Source organism: Oryza glaberrima, chromosome 11, assembly GCF_000147395.1.
Source record: "Oryza glaberrima chromosome 11, OglaRS2, whole genome shotgun sequence".
Classification (NCBI taxonomy): domain Eukaryota; kingdom Viridiplantae; phylum Streptophyta; class Magnoliopsida; order Poales; family Poaceae; genus Oryza; species Oryza glaberrima.
The window spans coordinates 19,675,660-19,693,922 of record NC_068336.1 but is presented as its reverse complement, the minus strand read 5'-3'; the positions used below and the strand labels follow the sequence as shown (position 1 = coordinate 19,693,922).

At 40.8% G+C, this 18,263-nt stretch overlaps 1 protein-coding gene across 1 annotated transcript in view; it reads right to left on the bottom strand.

Annotated features, from left to right (window-relative positions):
• The window catches only part of LOC127755772 (receptor-like protein EIX2), a 31,517-nt gene that overhangs the window by 622 nt on the left and 12,632 nt on the right, over nucleotides 1-18,263 (bottom strand). Inside the window, exon 2 of the mRNA XM_052281426.1 lies at nucleotides 66-503. Within this exon, the coding sequence (XP_052137386.1) occupies nucleotides 66-503 (438 nt within the window). The remainder of the gene's footprint in view (nucleotides 1-65; nucleotides 504-18,263) is intronic.

Here is an 18,263-nt window from a genome sequence, read left to right as displayed (position 1 = left end):
TCAATAACTCAGTTAAGAGATATTCCAAACTTTGGAAGGGTTGCTAAGCTGATGTGGAAATGTACCAGTGAAATCATTGGACGAGAGATTCAGATATCTCAAGTTCTTGAAACCACCCAAGAAGGATGGGATAGAACCACTGAACAAAGTCCAGCTGAGATCGAGGTACTCCAATTGTTCGAGGGAAAGCAGAGAAGGACTTATCTGGTCATCCAAAAATGAACCACCAAGATCAAGCTTGGCGACATGGCCGGTTCGGTTGTTGCACGTGACGCCTCTCCACCGGCAGCAGTCTTCTTCTTCTTCCTGGCCTCGTCGCCATGACGCGAGGAAGTCGTCGTAGTCGAAGTTGATGCCTTGCTTGAAGGCCAGCAGCGCGTCCCTCTCATGCGGCAAGCAGCTTTCGCCGGTATCATCTGGCCGGAGCTGCTGCTCTAGTGCATGGGCGGCGCCGGCTGTGGCTGCTGCCGGCGGGGAGAAGCAGCAAGCAGCAGAAGCGGTGGCTGCCACGACAAGCATCACGATGCGATATTAGGGCAGTCCCAACCCATAACACTAACATGGTTTCCATAAACTCCACATCATCAAGAAACTAGTACTAGGCACTACTCTTCCAATACAAGCACCACTATTTCATACTTCAATTTAATGCTACTTATCTCACATGATGTCTTGGATGTTGTGTAGACATGGTTTTCTTCTCTTTCCTCATTTATTCACTTATAAGACATGGTTTTCTGCTCTTTCCTCATTTATTCACTTGCCACATCATTTTTTTTCTAGTTGGCAACTTATTTAATACTATGGACACCATCCTAACTATTGGGTTGGGAACGCCCTTAGTGAGCGCAGCTAGCTAGCTTGAGAACTGAAAGGCGCAGAAATTAAGATGAAGGTGAAGAAGCAAGCACCTCAGCGTGGTATATATATATTATGATTATAATTATGCTACACACAGCACAATACTGTCGACCATTAGTGGCCCAATGGCGATGTAACAGCATGCTGTCGACCATTGATTAGACAGACGAGGACCCCAATTTAATCGGATGCTCAGCGTGGGCTTCCATATGTGGGTTATCACTTTTAATTTTCTCTTTATCATGTACTCCCTCGTTCAAAAAAAAAAAAGCATTCCTATCATCCCAATACAAATTTATAGAGGAGTAAATATGACCAAAATATTCCTTATTATTGAAAAAAGTATTAATGGTGATAGGTAGGTAAAGGATATTTAAGGGATAAAGCTTTCTCTTTTTATATGCTGGGAGTAGGTGGGATGGTAGAAATTGTTTTTTTATAGGACAAAATTTAAACTACAGAAGTTGACTTTTTTGGATGGAGGGAATACTAATTAATCAAAAGTTAATATGAACATCACATTATTTATAGCACACTTGCTCCAATCCAACAAAACTCCAAATTAACACCCCTCCCGGCCGCCATCGGAAGTATAGCGGTAGAATGAATTACATTCCTAAACTAGAAGACCAGACATTTTAAACTCTCAACTTTTCAACCGGACGAATTACCCTCAACACTATTTTGGGTAGGCTGCCTTACGTAGCATTTCCAACTTGGCAAAAAATATATTAAAAAATAATCGGCCCATCTATCAGTGCTCCATATATCTCTCTCTTTCCGCTTCGTAGCGAGGGCAGTGGGACTATGGCGGTGCTAGAGTGGGAAGAGGTTGTGTAACATCCCGGCCTAGGGCTTAATAGAATTAATAGAATACTAGATGCAATCTCTTTTCCGGAAGCCGATCTCCAAAGAACTCTGAGGTTAAGCGTGCTTGGTCTGGAGCAATTTTGGGATGGGTGACCGACCGGGAAGTTTTTCCCGGGTGCAGGCCGGGAGCTCCTTCACAACCTCTTCACAGCCGCTGCAGCCGTGGCGATGAGCTGTTGGGCATGGCCAGTGTGCGGCTGCGCGATGACGGAGGAGAACCCTGACCGCCGGTAGCAACAACAGTAGCTAGCTGAGTTCGTGGAGCCCCCTTCCTCCCTTCCCGCTCAAATTGGCCCTCACCGCTGGCGCTCTCTCCTCTGCTCACCAATAGAGAGGCAGAGTAGAGGGACAAAAAAAAAAGCAGCGTGACAAGTGGGCCCCACCAGTTTTCATTTATTTTTGCTAATTGTATTGTCGCGCGTCTGCCACGTAGGCTGAAAACACTCCAGATCGATTGAGTGGGGTAATTCATCTGGATTTACGAGTTTGGGTGTCGAATGTCCAGTATTGCTGTTTGGGGGAAATCGTACTACCGCTAGTTCAAGGAATAATTTGGACTTTTTCCTTGTTTATATCGATCTACTATTCTAAATATCACGCCGTTGAGAAATTATAATAGATCTGGTTGAGCTCTATGTTATATATATAGGGCATGTCTCCATCCGAGGTCATTTGAAAAAAAATATTTTTTTAAAAAAAATAGATCTCATCACTTGTAATGCATATTCAGATGTAAATGATCTCTATTGAAAATATTGTTAGCTATAAAGTTGTAGATATCGTCAAGATTTATAACTTTTATATAGGGTATGTCATTCGAGATTGTTTGCAAAATTCAAAAATCTAAATTTTTCACTCACCCAGGAAGAGGTCATAACTATCACCCGTCAGAGATAATGTTATCTTTTTTTTGCGGGGAAAGAGATAATGTTATCTGCGAGACGTGTGGTAGTTAAGACCCATCATAGTCGAGTGGTCTCATCTATGACGGCTCACAACACTAGCACCGATCACAAAATAGCATATCATCTATGACGGGCCATAGTTTGTGACCCATCATATAAAGCATGTCATCCAACGAATCAGAAGCGAAGCCAGCTAAAAATATCGTCGGGGTCATCTCCATTACATAGTATAGAAAAACATGGATCGAAATAGTGTTTTAGTAGAGATTTTAGGAATTTCATCGTGGTCGTCCGACCCCGACGAACAGGCCTAGCTCCGCCCCTGCCAAGGACAGGTTACAACTACGACCTCTCACATATTACCTCACATCTATGACATACTTTTTCAACAGTTATATCTTAAACGGGATATTTTTTGATCCGTCAAAGATGAGCTATCTCTACCGAGCATGGATGTTCGGATCTATACTAGTGATCTGTAAAATCAAAGTTGTTTTTTATTATTATTCTGTGATGAACAATTGGGCATTGGAGATTATTGGTTTTGTTATTTGGAATTTATTCTCGAAGTGGTTTTGGAGATGATTGGAATTCACAGGTGAATCTACAGGAAATCGCTGTTATTTCATGTGACCGGTCAGACCGGGCAGGTGTTGCCGGTCAGACCGGCAGTGATCGAGCGGTCGGACCGGCCAGCCCGTGGTCTGACCGGCCGACGCTGTGTCGGTTTCTCGGTTTCGGTTTCGGGTTGTTTATTTGGATATCCGTGATTATTTCATGATTATGGCTTCTAGATGGATACTATACGTATGTAATACTGTTGTTTGCTACTAATGAGTCAAGTTGGAGATAGCTTGGTCTCGGAATATGGTTTCTTTGTTTGTTCCATGTGTAGGTGACTCGATGTCTCGGGAGAGTATTTGTGGTGATGGACCGGGAGTCGGCTTGGGGATAAGACGACGTCCGTGGTGGTCAGAGATCATGCGGGATACTACGGCTAGAGTTGATGCACGTGGTTGATGGAGATTCCATATGGCATACGATGGAGTTATTGTGTACGTATGGGATGCGGAGTCGAATTTGGAAGGAGTCCAAATTTGGTACGATTGGTTATGTAAAGTTTCTTTCTTGTACTAGAGGGTTCCTTAAAGTGTTTAGGACTCCTAGTATGAGTTTGGTTCGTGGCTTTAGGCTGCCTACCTCGGGTATAAATAGAGGGGGAGCGTGAGGCTTCCTGGTATCGCTTTTGAGAGCAATTGAGTTGAGTTTTGAGTTAGGTTTCGAGTTTAGTCGAAATTTTTGTAAGGAGTGTTGTTGGTGCACTTTGTAAACACAGAGAGAAGTAATAAAGTCGTCATCCACTTTAAGAGTTCTTCGATGTGTGTTTCACCGGGTTTCGGCGGTCCAACCGGCGACATACCGGCGGTTAGACCGGTGGCATCGCGGCGGTCCGACCGACGGGAGTACGGCGGTCAGACCGGCGGCGGCAGCAGGCATGGCAGGCGATCTCGGCGGTTCGACCGATCGATCTACATCGGTCAGACTGACGTGTTCCAGGTGGTCAGACCGGAGCAACAACTTCGGTCAGACTGTGATCCGTCGATTTCGAGGGTAACTTTTATTTCCGCTAAAAGTTTTCGGTTTTTGGGTATACCAACCATTCACCCCCCTCTGGTTGGCTTAGTTCTTGCTATTCGATCCTACAAGTGGTATCAGAGCCTTGTTTTCTTCTTTGGATTTTTATCGATCTAGAGTTTTTGCCATGGCTACTCCTGCTAGGTTTTCAACTAAGCCTCATGTTTTCGATGGAACGGATTTTTCTCATTGGTGTAGTAGGATGCAATCTTACATTATGGCTGAAGATTATGATATTTGGAGAAAAGTTTCTCATCCTTATGTGATTCCTGAAGCTACTAATACTGCTGCTGAAAAAACTGCTTTTGAACAAAATTGCAAAGCTCGCAATATTCTTTTGAGTGGTATTTCTCGTTCGGATTATGATCGTGTTGCACATCTTCGAACTGCTCATGAAATTTGGAATGCTTTGAGTAACTTTCATCAAGGAACAAATAACATAAAAGAACTTCGTCGTGATATTTTCAAAAAGGAGTATATTAAATTTGAGATGAAACCTGGAGAAGCTTTGAATGACTATCTTTCTAGGTTTAATAAAATTTTGAGTGATCTTAGATCTGTTGATTCTTCTTATGATGCTAATTATCCACAATCTGAGATTTCTCGTCACTTTTTGAATGGTCTCGACATGTCTATTTGGGAGATGAAAGTTACATCTATTCAGGAGTCTGTTGATATGTCTACTTTGACTTTGGATTCACTTTATACAAAATTGAAAACACATGAGATGAATGTTCTTTCTCGAAAAGTTGATTCTAAGTCGACTGCCTTGGTTTCTTCTACTTCCTCTTTGGATGTTGATGCTTCTTCATCTAAGCCTTCTTTTCTTGCTGTTTTTAACGCCACATCCGATGATCAACTCGAACAGATTGAGAAGAAGGATTCGGCTTTGGTTGCTAACCGTATTGCTCGAGCTATGAATAATGCCAGGAACAGGAAAAGAGGTGGTCCAAATCGGTGTTTTGAATGTGGTTCAATTGATCATCTTCGTTCGCATTGTCCTAAGCTTGGGAAAGGCAAAAGAGAAGACAAAGATGGTGAGAGGACAAGCAACAACAAGCCCAACAACAACAAGCCGCAGGGTTCATCTCAAGCGAGGAAGTTCAAGGAGAATCTTAGGAGAGCTTTTGATCAAGTCTATGCCGCTTTTGAGCCATCAAGTGATATAGATGGTGAGAGTGGAGATGATGATAAGGGAAAGAACATCTCCAGTGTTTGCTTCATGGCGCGTGGTGAATCGGATATTGAGTATGAAGATCATGAGGTAAGTGCTTTTGAAGAAGCTATTAATATCTTGAGTGCAAAAAATATGAAGTGTGAGAAGATGTATAGAAAATAGGAATTTATCATTGAATCTCTTAAATCTGAAATTGATAGATTAAAATCTCTTATTCCTAATGATGATGATTGCTCAAATTGTGAGGTTTTAATGAATGAGATTTCAAAAATTAGAGATATTAATGCTGCACATGATTTGAAAAATAGATATTCTCTTGCTTGTAGTTTTGCTTTGCATACACGCACTTTGGATGTGTTGTTTTTAACTAAAAAGTTGTTGCAAAAATATCAAATTGCTTTTCATGCTAGTTTGATGTATAACATGATTTCTTCTAAAAAGTTAAAACAACCTCATGATGTTTTGGATTGCTCAACATGTAATTTGAATAAGATGAAACTAAAAGATGCTTTAGGTCGTGTTGAGTACATGGAAGATGTTGTGAAAAACAATGAAGTGCTTTCTTACCCCAAGTGTCGTAAAAGCAAAGGTGTTATGGTAGATTGTGAAAATTGTGCTAATTTGGAAAAAGAGGTTTCTTATTTGAAAAATTCTTTGCAAAGATTTTCTATTGGTAAAAAGAACCTCAACATGATTTTGGATCAATCTAAGGTTAGCACACATAATCATGGTTTAGGTTTTAATCCATATGCTCATAATTCTAGACATCCTCCTGTTGTGTTGGGTGTTGATGCTAGAAGTGGTGAGATTTTGGTTAAACCTGATGCTAATAAAACTGTGTTTAAAACTGTTGGTATCATGTCTACTGTGAATGCATCTTCTTCAAAATCCAATGTCGTGCATGCAAAACCTCTTGTTTCTGCTTGTGTTGCTAAATCCACTAGTTCTAACAATGTGTCTAAACAACGTGAAAAATATACTTGTTCTTTTTGTGGCAAAGATGGACATATTGTTGGTTTTTATTTCAGATTAGCTCATAAACAGAAAAAGGAGAGAGAGATTGCTTTTGCAAAATCAAAGTGGCAAAAATCTGGTTTTCCCTCGAGGAAACCGGTCAGACCGCAGTGGGTCCCGCGGTCGGACCGGCGACCGGTCAGACCGGCTACTGTGCCTCGGTCAGACCGAACACCGGTCAGACCGTCTGTGAAGCCTCGGTCAGACCGGCCTCGAAGGAATTTTTCTGAAAATTCTAAAATTGATTTTGCACGTGGATATATGCCTATTGGATCTACTGGTCATATGTCTCAATACTGGATTCCTAAATTTTTATTATCATCTAACCCCAGTACTGAGGCTTTGACTTCTACTTGTGTGTAGGCTTTAGTGGCAAGGAAGGAGAACGTGTGGATTGTGGATTCCGGTTGTTCGCGTACATGACTGGTGATAAAAATTGGTTCTCCTCCCTCAAGAAGGCATCCAAGACTGAATCAATTATCTTTGGTGATGCTTCTACAAGTGCCGTTCTTGCTACAGGTTTGGTAAAGGTAAATGAAAAATTTGAATTGAAGAATGTAGCTTTAGTTGAGGATTTAAAGTACAATTTGCTTTCGGTTTCACAAATTGTTGATGAAGAGTTTGAGGTTCACTTTAAGAAAACTGGAAGTAAAGTTTTTGATTCTCGTGGTAATTCTGTGCTGAATATTTCTCGGTATGGAAGAGTGTTTAAAGTTGATTTTGAAAATCCTGTTTCAACTGTGATAACATGTTTGGTTGCTAAGTTTGATAAAGATGTGATGTTTTGGCATCGTAGACTTGGACATATTGGTTTTGATCATCTCACTAGGTTAAGTGGTTTGCCTAAACTTAAGAAAGATCTTGATTTGGTTAGTACACCGTGTCGTCATGCTAAGATGGTTTCTACTTCACATGCTCCTATTGTTTCTGTGATGACGGATGCACTGGGACAACTATTACACATGGACACTGTTGGTCCAGCTAGAGTGTAATCTGTTGGAGGAAAGTGGTATGTGTTGGTTATTGTTGACGATTTCTCTAGATATTCTTGGGTTTTCTTTATGGCAACTAAGGATGAAGCTTTTCAACACTTTCGTGGTTTGTTTCTTCGATTGAATCTTGAATTTCTTGGTTCTTTGAAAAGAATTCGAAGTGATAATGATGGTGAGTTTAAAAATGCTTCCTGTGAACAATTTTGCAACGAAAGAGGTCTTGAACATGAATTTTCTTCTCCTCGTGTTCCTCAACAAAACGGTATTGTTGAAAGGAAAAACCGTGTTTTGGTTGAGATGGCTAGAACAATGTTGGATGAATATAAAACTCCTAGAAAATTTTGGGCTGAGGCTATTAACACTGCGTGTTATATTTCAAATCGAGTTTTCTTGCATTCTAAACTTGGAAAAACTTCTTATGAACTTCGATTTGGTCATCAACCCAAAGTTTCACATTTGCGTGTTTTTGGTTGCAAATGCTTTGTCTTGAAATCTAGAAATTTGGACAAGTTTGAGGCACGTTCTACTGATGGATTGTTTCTTGGTTACCCCGTACATACTCGTGGCTATCGTGTACTTATTTTAGGGACTAACAAAATTGTTGAGACTTGCGAAGTTTCTTTTGATGAGGCTAGTCCAGGTACTAGACCCGATGTTACAGGTACACTGTCACAGGTTCAGGGGGAGGATGGTCGTATTTTTGAAGACGAGAGCGACTACGACGACGACGACGAGGTCGGCTCGGCCAGTCAGACCGGGCGCCAGGCCGGTCAGACCGCCGGCACACCTCCGGTCAGACCGGCGCAGGATGTGCGGTCAGATCGGCCAGGGTCGTCGGCTGAGTGTTCTGTTGATGCTGATCGAGATGGTCCTCCGAAAATTACTACTTCGACCAGTACTGATACAGAACGTGGATCAACTTCAGAAATCACTGCTCCTTTGTACATTCAACGACGACATCTGCCGGAACAAATTATTGGTAATATAGGTGAGCAGACTACAAGGTCTAAGGTAACGACTCATGATGTTTATGCAAATTCTGCATTTGTTGCTTCTTTTTAACCTAAAGATGTGTCACATGCATTAACTGATGAATCGTGGATTAACGCCATGCATGAAGAACTTGAAAATTTTGAGAGAAACAAAGTTTGGACTTTAGTTGAACCACCTTCTGGACATAATATTATTGGAATCAAGTGGGTTTTCAAAAATAAACAAAATGAGGATGGTTTGATTGTGAGAAATAAAGCTAGACTTGTTGCTTAAGGTTTTACCCAAGTGGAGGGTTTGGATTTTGGTGAAACTTTTGCTCCTGTTGCTAGAATTGAGGCAATTAGACTTTTGTTGGCTTTTGCTGCTTCAAAAGGTTTTAAATTGTATCAAATGTATGTTAAAAGTGCTTTTCTAAATGGTTTTATACCGGAGGAAGTTTATGTCAAACAACCACCAGGTTTTGAAATCCTGATTTTCCCAACCATGTTTTTCGATTGTCTAAAGCTTTGTATGGTTTGAAACAAGCTCCTTGGGCATGGTATGATAGGCTTAAGAACTTTTTGCTTGCGAAAGGTTTTACAATATGAAAGGTTGACAGAATGCTTTTTGTTCATAAGCATGGTGATAATCAACTGTTTGTTCAGATTTATGTCGATGATATCATCTTTGGTTGTTCAACTCACGCTTTGCTTGTAGATTTTGCTGAGACTATGCGCAGGGAATTTGAGATGAGCATGATGGGTGAGTTATCGTACTTTTTGGGATTGCAAATTAAGCAAACACCTCAAGGTACTTTTGTGAACCAAACAAAGTATACGAAGGATCTTTTGAGACGGTTCAAGATGGAGAATTGCAAGCCAATTTCAACACCAATTGGTTCTACAGCTGTGTTGGATCCTGATGAAGATGGTGAAGCTGTTGATAAAAAAGAGTATAGAAGTATGATTGGATATTTGTTGTATCTAACTGATTCTAGGCCAGACATACAATTTGCTGTGTGTTTGTGTGCACGCTTTCAAGCTTCTCCTCGTGCTTCACATCGTCAAGCGGTCAAGCGAATAATGAGGTATTTGAATCATACAGTTGAGTTTGGAATTTGGTATTCTACTTCATCTTCTATATGCTTGAGTGGATATTCCGATGCTGATTTTGGTGGTTGTAGAATTGATAGGAAAAGTACTAGTGGAACATGTCATTTTCTTGGTACATCATTGATTGCATGGTCTTCTAGGAAACAATGTAGTATTGCTCAATCAACTGCTAAATCTGAATATGTTGCTGCTGCTAGTTATTGTTCAAAGATTCTTTGGCTTTTATCTACTTTGAAAGATTATGGTCTTACTTTTGAGAAAGTACCTCTCTTTTGTGATAATACAAGTGCTATTAACATTGCTAAGAATCCTATTCAACACTCACGCACAAAGCACATTGATATTCGTTTTCACTTTCTAAGGGATCATGTTGAAAAAGGAGATGTTGAATTGCAGTTTTTGGACACAAAGTTGCAAATTGCTGATATTTTCACTAAACCTTTGGATTCTAATCGCATTGCTTTTCTTCGTGGTGAATTGGACATAATTCATCCTTTTGGAATGGTTTGAGGGGCAGTTTGTACCTCATGGTTTTGTCAAGCAATAATATGATAATGAGAAAAATTGATAAAAGAGAGCTTTGTTTATGAATATGGTATTTTCTTGTGCATGCTAGCAATACTTTGAAGGTTTATTTGTCTCTAGTATAGTTTGTATGTATTCTAGTCTTTTCATGAGATTTAGATTTTGCTCTTAAGGGAGATGATGCATGACACTTAAATTCTATACTTGAATTAAGAAAATATGCAATGTTGATGCTAGCATATGGTTTGATTTATAAATGCTCTATATATATGCTTTATTGATTTGTTATTCCTCAAATAGATTTAATTGCTCATTGTGTAAAAGAGAATAAAAATATGAAAAAAATGAATACCGACTCCTTGGAAACAGTCTTGACGACAATGACATATTCGATGTGAGCAAAATAATGGGTGCCGAATCCCTGGAAACTGTCATGATGACAGGGACGTACCCGGAATAAAAAAAGAAAAATATGAGCAAAAAGGCTCAAGAAAAGAAAAAGTTAAAAAATTCTCTTTGTTATTTTGTGCTAAAGGTTATTTGAGAAAGAGTGATAAATGCAATAGGTATATGTGTTTAGTGTTTATTCTTCAACCTATGTGCTTGTTAAGATGTTGCATTATAAGTCGTATGAAATCATGAATTTTGATTGTTGATTCATGCTTAATTGTAAAATCTTTGGTTTATGGTTATACTTTAATGCATGCTTGTTATGTTATAGATGGGTTCATCTTCTTTTTAGTGCAACACATGACTTGATATGCTATATGTATGCTAAGCTCTTGAACATTAATAAACATAATTCCTATGCTTGATGAAATCATTGTCAAAAGGGGGAGAAGTAATGTGAATTTTTTTTTTGGAATTTTGGTGAATTTTTGGAAAGTTGTTGAGAAGAGCATGTTTTTGGTTCAATTGGGATTTTTTTTGTTTTAAAAAGGTGGAGAAGTATTCTTTTGGATTTTCGAGCACTTTTGGATTTTTAAGCACGATGTGTACGTTTGTACGAAGTGTGCTTTTTACCACTTTTGTTTTTATTTTTCCAAACACCAAAACATTTTTAAAGGGTTTGCCAATGTGTTCATCAAGGGGGAGATTGTAAAATCAAAGTTGTTTTTGATTATTATTCTGTGATGAACAATTGGGCATTGGAGATGATTGGTTTTGTTATTTGGAATTTATTAACGAAGTGGTTTTGGAGATGATTGGAATTCACAGGTGAATCTACAGGAAATTGCTGTTATTTCATGTGATCGGTCAGACCGGGCAGGTGTTGCCGGTCAGACCGGCGGTGATCGAGCGGTCGGACCGGCCAGCCCGCAGTCTGACCGGCCGACGCTGTGTCGATTTCTCGGTTTCGGTTTCGGGTTGTTTATTTGGATATCCGTGATTATTTCATGATTATGGCTTCTAGACGGATACTATACGTATGTAATACTGTTGTTTGCTACTAATGAGTCAAGTTGGAGATAGCTTGGTCTCGGAATATGGTTTCTTTGTTTGTTCCATGTGTAGGTGACTCGATGTCTCGAGAGAGTATTTGCGGTGATGGACCAGGAGTCGGCTTGGGGATAAGACGACGTCCGTGGTGGTCAGAGATCATGCGGGATACTAATGCTAGAGTTGATGCACATGGTTGATGGAGATTCCATATGGCATACGATGGAGTTATTGTGTGCGTATGGGATGCGGAGTCGAATTTGGAAGGAGTCCAAATTTGGTACGGTTGGTTATGTAAAGTTTCTTTCTTGTACTAGAGGGTTCCCTAAGGTGTTTAGGACTCCTAATATGAGTTTGGTTCGTGGCTTTAGGCTGCCTACCTCGGGTATAAATAGAGGGGGAGCGTAAGGCTTCCTGGTATCGCTTTTGAGAGCAATTGAGTTGAGTTTTGAGTTAGGGTTTCGAGTTTAGTCAAAATTTTTGTAAGGAGTGCTGTTGGTGCACTTTGTAAACACATAGAAAAGTAATAAAGTGGTCATCCACTTGAAGAGTTCTTCGATTTGTGTTTCACCTGGTTTCGGCGGTCCAACCGGCGACATACCGGCGGTTTGTCCGGCGGCATCGCGGCGGTCCGACCGGTGGGAGTACGGCGGTCAGACCGGCGGCGGCAGCAGGCACGGCAGGTGATCTCGACGGTTCAACCGATCGATCTACATCGGTCAGACCGACAAGTTCCAGCCAGTCAGATCGGCGCAACAACTTCGGTCAGACCGTGATCCGTCGATTTCGAGGGTAACTTTTATTTGCGCTAAAAGTTTTCGGTTTTTAGGTTAACCAACCATTCACCCCCCTCTAATTGGCTTAGTTCTTACTATTCGATCCTAGATGATCGACTACTTGACAGTAGTCACAGCTGACGTCTTTCCACCGGCAGCAGCCTGATTGCCCTGCTGCAGGTTGCCACGAAGCGATCGAGGAAGTTTCGTGTGTCGCTGGTGATACCGTGCTTGAACGGCAGCAGAGCGCGGATCTCTCATGCATGCGGCCAGCAGCCGGCACCATTTGGTCAGTGTACGTTCCAGCAGTGCACCGGCGGCGATGACGGAGAAACAGCAGCACCGCGGTTCCTACCTACTAACTTGGCAGCAAGAACTTGGCAGTTGATCGAGCTACGCGTGGCGGAAGAGTGAGCTAGACTGACAAATCCATATCCTATCTTACTATAAAATTATCCCCCACTAACTCCTTAAACTTAATATACAAAGATGCCACATGGTCATTCACTAACAAGATGCCACATCATCATCCACTAATTAACAAGATGCCACATCATCATCCACTAATAATCATCACATTTAAACATCATGCAAACATGCTATATCTTTATAGTTTTTATAATTTAAGAGCTTTTCAAATACAAACATGTTAAATTATCATCCAACATAATTCACATAATATTTCAATGTATATCTTTATTATGTTTTATGATATCCTATATACTTATATAGTTCACCCTCTTTTAGTTAGTGCTTAAATGATTAATCTATGGTCCAAATTATCTTTTTTCTTTTTTCTCTAATTAAGTCATATCACATCAATTGTTTTTAGCCTTTAGATGATTAATCTACGGTCCAAACTATCTCCCTACTTTTCTTCTTCCATAAAGTCATACCACCTTACTTTTTAAGTTTGAATCACCATTCTGCATACTATTTAAATTTAAATTATCATAAACCACATTAATTTACTTAATATGATGTTATACAGCTATCTTACACGTTATTTTTTTATTGTTATCATACTAAATTTCCGCAGCAATACACGGGGTTTCACCTAGTATTAATTGTTTATAAACACACTAGCTAGATGCCAGATTTTGCTGTGGAAAAAATAAACTACTAGAAACAAAATGTATAGATATCTGAATTGACTCGCCCGGCCGTTCGCTGGCAGAAAATTGCCTACCGTGAAAGGTGGGCACAGAGGCCCGGTTCAGATCCTGCACTAAAATTTTTCACCATATTACATCGAACATTTGAACAACTGTATGAAATATTAAATATAGGCTTAAAAAAATAACTGATTATACAGATTGCGACTAATTTGCAAGACTGATCTTTTAAGCCTAAATACTTCTTGATTTGACAATGTGGTGCTACAGTAAACATTTGCAAATGACGGATTAATTAGGTTTAATAAATTCGTCTCGCGGTTTAGTAACGGATTCTGTAATTAGTTTTTATATTAGTGCCCGAACACCACATACGACACCCTATATAATACCTGATATAACACGCCAAAACATTAGCACCCTTTATCTAAACACCCCTACAGTATATATACTCGTCGCTAGCTCTGAATGTGGCTGACCCATGCGAAGCTCATGCGACGATGGGCCACGGACAACCAACCAGTCATCACACATCCAATCGGCCAATGCACGCTCGCAAGTCGTACCGGCGTACCCAATACGTTCGGCTTCCCGTCTCATACAAATCAAGGGTTTGAACTTTCTGAGTAGTATAAGTAAAGTCCGGTGTTCAAGTGCTAAATTTGGAAAATTTTCAAAATCCATCGGAAATCTAGAACAAGATTTTCAAGTGCTAAATGGCCATATGTTACAACGAAATTCAAGAAAGAGAACTTAATCATACGTTGTAAGGCCTATATACATATAGAATTTATTAGAATAACTATCGATTCTCCGTCCACCGAGTTTCTCGCCACCGCGCCTTGCCGCCGTCGCTTCTCCTGAGTCCGCCGCCTCGTCCCCAGCCACCGCGCCGCCTCCCGCCTGCTCCCGGCCGCCACCTTGTTGGCGGCAGCGCCGAGCCGGTCGCCTCTCATATGCCCCACGCACTCGATCGGAGGAGAGGAGAGAGAGAGGTAGGTGAAAATTTTGAAGCGAGTGAGAGGGAAAAGAGAGAGGTATTTTTGCGTGCGGACCACTTAAGAGATCCTCCTGTGAAAATAGACTCATTTTCACGTGCGGTCGACTTAATAGGCCCACACGTGAAAATCGATTTTTTCGTGCGGTCCTCTTAAGGAGCTGCAGATGAAAATAGAGGATGATTTTCGTAGACGTGACCAGTTACGACCTGTCTGCAATCTAAAAAAATCCTTGTATAGAAAAATCGTTTTTATAGGTGCAACCGGCCCAACCCAAGCATCAAACTCAAAATACAACAGAACATCGGAATTGTGGCATATCCTGGTGGCCAGGCTTGGCACCTCAGCGATCTATCTCTGACTTCCCTTCTTCTTCTACTAGGTGTCCTTGGCTTTCAAAACATTCTAGTAATTTATATCCCCTTGCTTCTGTTAAAGTTTATACCGAATACGTGTATAAAGTTGGTTATTATTTAGGACTTAGAGTTTTAATAGGTGTAGGGTAGAGATAGAGTCGGACTTTGTCTTAGTCTCTTTCTTAAATAGAGATGCGGACATGTTGTAACCACATGGTGACTTAGCTTAGGCGAGAGAGAACGGACGCAAGCGGCGTCTTGCCAAGGGTTGTTTTAACTCTGATATGATATAATTATGTTGGATCGGGGAGGAATGTCCGTAATTAGTGCCCCAGAGTTGTAGGCTACGGTTGAACTCTGTTATCAAATATCGTGCCTCATTGTCGTCACCGGTGTGGATCTTCTATGGATTTTCATTCGCGTTTAGTTACTGATGGTGATTTCAAGCCGGTTTGATAACAAGTGGTATCTGAATATGCCGGAGCTTTATGGTAGACATACGAGGGAGGTGGTTTACAACGCAACAACTACATAGGATGTCAAATGACGGACATGGACACATGGTGGAGCACGATAGCGACCAACGGAATTTGATCAGTTGAATCGAACACTTCAGACAGTGGTCTGAACTGTTCAATGGTTGCTTTCAACAGAGACGACTAGACGTGGTGCTCGGGTTAATGGTGGCGAAAGTGATTGACGATCCAATTGGTGCAATTAGATACTTTGGGCGAGTGACTCGAACTTTCTGGTGAGCTACTTCTAAGTCGTCATACAGTTATAACAGGATCGTCTCTCTGTTCAAGAGAGAGCCTAGGATAGAGTATAACTCTAACTCTACCCTACACCTATTACTACTCCCAAGTCATAAACAATAACTACTTCGTACACATATTCAGCACAAACTCTAGCATCTTCCTCTTTCTCAAGTATGCTCAGAATATGTTCCTGTGATTCAGTGAAGTAGGTTTCTACTAACAAGGAGTGAACTCATAACCACCAGAACAGAATATAAGTGAACATGCTCTGAGCATGCTGATCCTCGATTCCTTGTAGCTCAGGAATCTGTGATGTAATGTAGGATTGACACTACAAATTGATCTGAAAAGAACAGCAGGTTAATTTATCACGACTGACTATTCAAATTAACAACCTACAACGAGATACAGATTAACAACGTACAACACTATCGGTGATGGAAACACAATGCATTTCTAGGACTCCGCATGGATCGATGGGCGTAGACCGACCTCATGCCGCTAGTCTATGCGATCTCTAAAAAGGAAGGAAAGTCCTTACGCCAAGGAAAGAAGAACTACACTTGGGTACAAGATTTGACCCTCGAAGCAAACCCACCAATCATAGTCAACCTCGTTGACCACCTAGTCGCCTTGTGGGAAGCGGTTCGGGGTGTACACCTAGATGACGAAGAACCGGACCAGATTGATTGGAAGTTCACAAGCCACGGGCGTTACACAGCCTCCTCGACCTACTGCACGCAGTGTTGCGAGGCGCCTAGCACAAGCTTCAACTCTTGATTTGGAAAGCTTGGGCGACAGGGAAATGCAAATTCCATGCTAGGCTTATCATTCAGAACAGGGTCTGGACATCTGATCGGCTCGCGATCAGAAAACATTTATTTATTATATTACTTCAATGCAAACTAAATCCTCAAACCTAACAGAAGCTGTAAAATGTTCATCCACCATCATATATAGGAAACCTGTGCTCTTACTCTGAAGAAATGGCAGTAGCATGAACAGTTCTAGTTAACTTGCAGCTTTCATTCCAGTTAGGCTACCCCAATTAACAACCACAAGCACATATACTTTGTCATAAACACTGTCGAAGAGGCGAAAATAAGCAATGCTCCAAGTTTTCACGGACAGCAGGGAAAAGAACACAACCCAGGAACCTACCACGAAACCAACGCCACAGCCAAAGAGGAAGAACATTTGGTCATCAGAATGTAGTTCGGGTATCTGCTGATCACCATGCTTTTCTTTAGAAAGATCACCATTCTTGGATGTGCTATTGCCGGGGCAACTCCTTTGAAGAGGAAACCCACAAAGACCATTGTTACCACTATACATCAATGGGTTATACGTGTACAGTGTTTCAAGTTGCCCGCCTGATGGTATTGGTCCTGTCAGATTGTTGTAGGACAAATCTAAAATGCTTAAATATGTTAAATTTGATAAGCTGGGAGGAATCTCTCCTGAAAGATACTAAAACCTTGGTATTTAAGCTGTAGTCTCTTGGTTATTACAGACAGTTTACCAAGCCTAAGTCGATAAAAATGAATTGAGCCTGGAGGATATGGATTTGCTGCACTATGTTCATATACCATAGCAGTTAGTGTCGAAACATGAATTTGGCAATAATAAAAGGGGTAGCGCACGAGACCTAAAAGTGGATGGATGCGGAGACAAGAGATTTAGACAGGTTCAGGCCCTCTCAATGAGAGGTAATACCCAACTCCTGTTTGGGGATTTGAATCCGCCGAGTGTATTATAGATCTGACGATCTAGTTGTCTCATGCCCCCTAGAGGGCCTCCTGCCCACCTTATATAGGATGGGGGCAGGATTACAAGATAGAAACCTTAACCAACACGGTATCGGTTTCCTAAATCTACTTTACAATCTTATCAAACCAGGACTTTAGGCCGTTCCATAATATACAGGGAAACGTAATACCCAAGTCATGATCTGTTACATATTCCATAGATATAAGTTATCCCCTATAACTAGTCGGATAACCATGCCGTGTGGGTATGGGGTACCCATAATCTCCACAGTAGCCCCTGAGACCTTCACAGTCGAAAAGATAATCTTCTCTCGAACTAGATTACTCCAAAGCCAAGTGCTTCAATCATCTTCGCCATGATCTCCCGAGTACTTTTTCCAAATCAGAAGACTGTGGAGGGCTGAAAAAATAAAGTCAGGTGCATCGACTAGATGCACCTAATAGGTGTTGCCCCCGACTATATGGTTAATTGAACAAACCAAGCATATAGTCAAGGAATAAATAATCTAACCAACCGAGTGGTTTCGATAATTGTAGTCAACCAAGTGACTTAATATTAATATATAGCATATGCGGTGTGAATCCCTGAATAATATGATCCAAGTGATATACCGACTGCTTTGTAAAATATGATGCGTGCAACCTAAAGTCGACTACATCATTGAAAATTCACATAGCAAAACAGCTATAAAGAAGCTTGTATGTTGTGAATAAAGAAATTTCTAAAGTATTGGGCATACGCCATGCGCACACTGCTTTAACAGATGTGCTTAAGTCCCTAAAAGACACATGGTTTCACCACACCTGAAAATATATGGCATATGTGGTGTAAAATCCGAGTAAAGAAACTCATAAAGGATTTACCAACCGCCTGGAAAATGACCACAATATATAATCAGCCTAAGCCATAATATTGGTCAATAAAAATGCACACTTACGTGGCAAAAAGCAATGATATTATATCTAATCAATTGCTTAAAAACCCAAA